This window comes from Melampsora larici-populina (genome assembly GCF_000204055.1).
Source record: "Melampsora larici-populina 98AG31 unplaced genomic scaffold MELLAscaffold_15, whole genome shotgun sequence".
Classification (NCBI taxonomy): domain Eukaryota; kingdom Fungi; phylum Basidiomycota; class Pucciniomycetes; order Pucciniales; family Melampsoraceae; genus Melampsora; species Melampsora laricis-populina.
The window spans coordinates 265467-272065 of record NW_006768779.1 but is presented as its reverse complement, the minus strand read 5'-3'; the positions used below and the strand labels follow the sequence as shown (position 1 = coordinate 272065).

The following is a 6599-nucleotide window of genomic DNA, read 5'->3' as shown; positions in this document are numbered from 1 at the left end:
ACATGTAGCTCAGATCCAGCCACGTGACTCCACAACAGTGTCTCGTCAACTCAGTATCACCCTCTGATACTTCCCACCAACCCATTCAACTTCCCACCAAATCGTTCACACCTCAACCACCCCAAAACACTCCATTCATACATAGATTCACATCCATCACAAATCATCATCATGAACAACACTGAAGAGAATAAAGAAACAACTTCGAAAACAGAAAACCCATACAACTATCCAAATCCTATACCACCACCTCCAACCGAAGGAACTTATCCCAACCTCACATCGATTGAAACTTACATATTCCATCATGCAGCCCATCATGGATTCGAAATATCCGTAGCTGACACACGGGACACCCACATCCACTACAAGTGTAGTCTTGGGCCACATGGACACAAAACAAAGGGACATTCAAACTCAACAGATGGTCCAGAATCTACTACAAATCCTTTACGCAAAAACTGTCCTTATAAGATTACTGCACGCCGTCGGGCAATCGATCATCAATGGCACATCGAAATTATCAACGGTACTCACGATCATCCTCCTCATTCAAAACCCCCCATTCCACGACAACCACCCAAGAGCCGGAGACCAAAACCTGACGATCAAACCGACACCGAGGCGCCACAACTTCACAACTCCTACCTCCCCATCCTCAACAGCAATCACATCCACACCTATTTACTCAATACCAGAAATTAATCAAACAGATGTACTCACTCCCAACCAAAGACCAAGCCCGTCTTCTCAACCGATTCTTACGTGATTGTGAAGTCCTCCAAGATCACCTAATTGATTCATTGACCGGTGTTGATCTTGAAGACAAAGACCTCAAAGGCAAAGCTTCCAGCAGAGCCTCCAAATTCAAACCCAACAGGACTGAAAATGAAGAAGCCGACAAGTTAGCGGAAAACAATCCGAAAGAAGAAGAAACGGTTGATGATTCACAAAAGCAACCTGCCTCCAAAACCGAACAAGGTGATTGCAATAAGACTAAAAAGAAACATGGTAACCCTATTCCCCTCAACGTCAATAACAATGAAGAAACGAAAGAAACTTACCTGCTACCTTCTCCCAATCGACCAAACCACCTTATAGATATAGACACTGAAAACATAGACACCGAAAACCACACTAGGCCTGCTTTTAACAAGCAAGATGAAGTTATCAAACAGCCATATCACCCTCCTACTAGATCCGACTGTTCTAGCCCATCTCATCAAGCCGAAGAACTCCTCATTCTGAATGCTTTAACTCCGAAACGAGCCAAAGCGCGGTTGCATATCCAATCAAACCCTACAAAACGAGATGCTGGTCAACATTCATCAAGCTATGAAGACCACTCAACAACTGATAGCACACGACCCAAACCACAAACAATTGAAGACCAAGTGCCAACAATTGATACCACAACTCAAAACACCAGCCTTCTTCTCCCATCAAACGTTGGATCCACTTCTGCTGTAAATCGTAAGTTTTGAATTTCTTTCAATCAAATCTGTCTTGGCAAACCCACATACCATTACTTCCAGCATCTTCTCCCCTTCCATTCGTCGAGGAATTCCTGAACAACCTACCTACAAAGGAACAAAGCGCCACTCTACCTCCAAAGGAGCAATCAAAACCAAACGATAATACCAACACTTTGCAATGTGAAATATCAAAAGAAGACAACCAATCGATTCCTCTTACCAATGACGCTGTTCCTTCCAAGAACTCCGTGAAATCTCGAAAACGTAAGGCTACTGATGTCACGAGGCAGCCAACAAGAGTATCCGCACGGCGCAAAGCAGCTGAGAGCAAGAAGGAATCGGGTGAGAATCCAAAGGTTAATCTTTTAATTATCCCTACAAGTGTAGATTAACATTATCCTTCATCAAAATCTTAGATTTCACCACCAGAAGAAGCCGAAAGTCTGACAACAGCTCTCCACCCCATCTCGACAACAGCTACTGGGCCAAAGCTTTTGGGATCGGAGGTCAATCCTACACTCAAGAACAAACGATTAAAAAAAGCTGAGGTACTGACTTGCCCCTCTACTTCAAAACATGAGCCACTCCTCACGTATTATTTTATTTGAGCAGGCCCAAAAACCCATGACCCCCGAACAATTGGAAGAAGCCAAAGAAATTGAGGCTTCCGTTTTGAAGGTAATATGTGTCATATTAATTGTAGATGATCATGCCAACTAATTTACTTACGCACAACTTGTTTACAGAAATGGCCCTTCCTGAAAGATGTACCTCGATACATATTTCCTTTCATCACAGCTGCAACCAATGTGCCTGGTAATGGTCGTTGCGCCTTTGCAACAGTTGCAGTATCCCTCGGTCAAAATGCAGGTGTTGCATCACTAGTTCGAAAACATCTGTCTGAACACGTTCATTCAAAGTACGACTGGTACAAGGAACACTTGCCGAAGATGTCTGGGGAGCTTGACATCAACCGGATGATCACAATTTTGGACTCACACGCTTCCATAGCACTGCCTGATGATTGGTATCCCATGCCGTCGGGTGGTTTTATCATAGCAAATACATACCAAAGGCCTGTGATATACTACAGCCCTTCCGACAGCATATCAAAGGTTGTATTTCCGTGTTTTTCACCACTTGATACGACAATTCCTCCGATCATCATGGCATTCATCGACCGATGCCACTTCATACCCCTTGAAGTATTGCAAAACAACGATTTACCAATTCCTTTTGTCCATCCAGAGTGGTTTGATTTGTGTGATCCTGTGGCCAGGAATTGGTCTGACTTATACAAGGATAACATAGAAATATTCTCTGGTGTGAAATGGCAACGCGATTGGATCTCTGATGAAACACGCCTCCTTCAAGATATTCCTCCTCGTTCCAAGTCCTTGTCCATAGCTTCTGATGGCGAGTGACCCTTGTCTAGAAATATTATAACGTTCACATTTATATTATTCACATTGACCAGCCCATGCACTAGTGTTTGTAACTTACAAGGTTAATATTGATTTGTCTATAGATGAAGATGGAATGATTGGTAAATGTGGTTTGACCAAAAATAGCCAATATTTTGAACTACAAGTAAAAATCGTAGTACACACTGCTTCTGTGATTAAACATGTTCGACACTATTCAAACTTGCAGGGGTTTGGCTTAAAAAGTGATTCCCAAGATTCAATGATTTTTCAGAGATACTTTCCACCTGGGTGAAAGTATTTCCAAAAATCATTGAAGGTGCTTTCCACCGGAGTGAACGGTTTCCACCTGGGTGAATTTATTTCCCACCTGACTGCAAATTCTTTGCCTACTTGGTGAATGACATTCACACCCGGGTGAAATTTCTTTCCCACCTGAAAATTCTCTACCTCCAAGGTTAAAGTTAATTCCCACCGGGGTGATTGCTATTTCGACAGGGGTGAAAATGGTTTCCCACCTGGGTGAAATACCTTTCCCACCTATTACTTCCCACCTCAAATTCCCACTTTTTCCATCTGGATGAAAACTTATTTTCCCAGGCATTTTCAGCAGTGTGAATCTACTTCTTACTATTCCCACCTGGTGGGAAGAGGGTTTTCACCAACTTTCGCCCTTGGGGTCCATTTTTAACTCACAGGGTAAGCATTAAAAAATGAAAAGTTTGTAAATCTGTTCGATTTCTTTCTTGGAATCAATCTAAATCAATTTCATTTTTTTATTTTTGATTCAATCAATCTAAATCACAAATTATTCTGTATTTTTTTTCTTTTTTTCTACCTCATTCTCATATGATTTTACACGCTTCTGGCAATATTTTGACCACTCTTCCTCTCCCATTGTTTTCTTCTTCTCAGAAAGGAACTGGATATGTTGAACCAAAGACTCCGAAATCTGACAGGAGGAACCATACCTGGTCACCTGACATAATTTGTGTTTGGTCACACTTCCATCTGGCTTGAAAGACTGCGACTCCGTCGTATAATGGAGAATCTACATTGTTATCAAAAAGTTAGATTTTTCAACAAAAAAATTGCATTTCTTCACTCAGCTGGGTAAAGAAAACTTACAGTGGTGTCCCATATCATTTCTACGACTCCCTCACATAGGTAAAAAGGTACACATATTCCATACTCCTCAACACGAAATGTAGAACCCTTTGAATTGCCTAGATTCTTTTCTTTTGCCTTTTCATGAGATCGGCCTGTCTTCCGATTCGCAAGGCAAAACATACCAAAACTATACCTTGTACGATCATGATCCAAATGAGCTTCATTGTAGAATCCGTCGCAGGTAACTACTAGATTTGATGCAAAGACCTTGCCATTTTGAGTATACTGCCATTGGGCATCGTGAAATCCGGGTACATCGGCTTTGGAAGCCAACTCCAGATTTGTTTGAAAGACAAACATCGACAGTGAGCCAAAGCGCTCGGCCCAGAAGTCCCGAATCCGTTGAAATTGTTCCATGCGCTCTTGATCACTTTCAATTCGCTCATCAGTGGCGGATCCGAAGGAACTGATACTGTAAACACCTGAAGATATTAAGGAAGAATAAGCATATGACTAACTCAAGCAGATCGTGGAGAGAGAAACAAACACACCTGCTGATTTGCATTTTTCACAACCTCCTCTCCACCCACAGCACCCCATAAAACCAGTGTAACTTTTATCATCCTTGATACCGTGAATTGAGTTATGCAATTTACAATTATTGCGGGCACGAGCATGAAGGTAAGTAGTCGATATTGAGTGAGCAAACTTCTCTTTCACCTCATCCTCCATTTCAGCAAATGGGTTACATCGGACAATTAATACTACATTTAGGGTCTTCTTATCCACGACAACCACAGTTCCTTCTTTGATGTGGATCGGTTCGTAAGGTCCAAGATCTGGTCGATCCTTCAAGCTATACCGGAAAATGAAGACAGTGTCGGAAGGAAGGCCTAGCTCTCTAGCAAGTTTAGCTTTGAGAGTGGTTCTATTGACGTGTTTACGCGGGAGAGGACGTCCAATATGTACCTCCTTTCTATACCTAGCCTTCCCTTCAATATAGCATTTTGATGTTTTAGATTTCCGATTTGGTACTTTAATACCTGCTGCTTTTTTCGCGCTTTCAGATCTTCCACGTCCTATTCTGAGAATTACAAGGATATAATTGTTCAAGAATTGATAGAACAAGAGCTTTGAGAAAGATACTTACTTAGAAAGTGGCGCCGATAGACTAAGTCCAAAAGTAAAGAAAGTTCCCCCAGCCCAAATTGTAGAACAGAGTCAAACAAATGACCACAAGAACCTAAAGAAGTAGAGATCACAAAACAATACTAAGCAAGGTTGATAATTAAACTGAGCAAATCGAAAAAAAGAGTTGTAACAATAACTTACGATTGATAAAGTAAGCTCTCACACAACCAATCAAACCAAACAAGCAAAAACTTTCCAGCAGAACGCGAGACCCCGAATCATAGAACGGAGTCAAACGAACAGGGTCAAGCAAAGCAACTGGGAAGTGATTGAATTGGATCGATGAAAGGTAAAAGAGGGCGTAGTTGGACTAGGTATTGATCGATCGACTCGATTGAGTGGGTTGTGATCGAGTGTGAAGTGTCGTAAGAACGATTTTGTAGAACTGAGTTAAACAAACGACCACAAGATACTAAAGAAGTAGAGATCACAAAACAATTATAAGCAAGGTTGATAATTAAACTGAGCAAGTCCACAAAAAGAGTTATAACAAAAACTTACGATTGATAAAGCAACGTCTCACACAACCAATCAAACCAAACAAGCAAAAACTTTCCAGCAGAACGCGAGACCCCGAATCGTAGAACGGAGTCAAACAAACAGGGTCAAGCAAAGCAACTGGGAAGCAATTGAATTGAATGGATGAATCGTAAAATAGGGGGTGGTTGGGGTAGGAATTGATCGATCGAGTCGATTGAGTTGGTTGTGATCAAGTGTGAAGTGTTGTAAGAACAATCTATAATCAATTGAAAGGGGCTTCTAATAAAACACAAGGTATAGAATGTAATTACCTACCGATTGATCGATCGAGGAGAATAGGACTCTATCAAAAGATACCCAAAGGAAAGACAATGATCAGTTTGAAGAGATTAGTTAGATGAAGAATTGATATCAAAATCACTAACCCTGTTTGAATTATACTAATCAAGATCAATCGTTCGATTGCAATCAAGTTACTTTCTTGATTTCAAAAGTCTTTTTTTGATTCAGAGTATGATATAAAGAAAGTGGTTCAAATGAGATTTGATATCAAGATACGATGACAGTAGGAAGAAAGATTCAGATGTCAAGTTTTCCTGAGACAATTGATTGAAAGTAGAATCTGATAGAAAACAGTCTCATTGAGGCTGTGTTGAAGTGATCGGATAAGGAAGTTTTTCAAAAGACAAGAAAGAAAAAAGTAGGCTACATACCGATTGAAACTTTTTGACAGTCTCTGATGATCTGATATCAGAATGGGAGTACCTAATGAAGCAAGAGAAGTAAGATCAGTTGGTTTGATGAGTGATTGAAAGTTTGAAGAACTGTGATGAGTGATGGAGTTAACTATATTAAAGTCGTTTGTTCAAAAATAAGACAAGGCTGAATTTCAAATGTATGTACCCGATTCGTTCGTTTG

At 40.8% G+C, this 6599-nt stretch overlaps 1 protein-coding gene across 1 annotated transcript; it reads left to right on the top strand.

The window, feature by feature from the left end:
- Positions 1-713: 713 nt before the first annotated feature.
- On the top strand, positions 714-2022 carry MELLADRAFT_85652 (uncharacterized protein; the record flags this gene model as incomplete). Its single annotated transcript, XM_007409371.1, has 3 exons — positions 714-1473; positions 1536-1817; positions 1892-2022. The coding sequence occupies 3 exons, from the start codon at positions 714-716 to the stop codon at positions 2020-2022; spliced, it is 1173 nt and encodes a 390-aa protein (XP_007409433.1).
- Positions 2023-6599: the final 4577 nt, after the last annotated feature.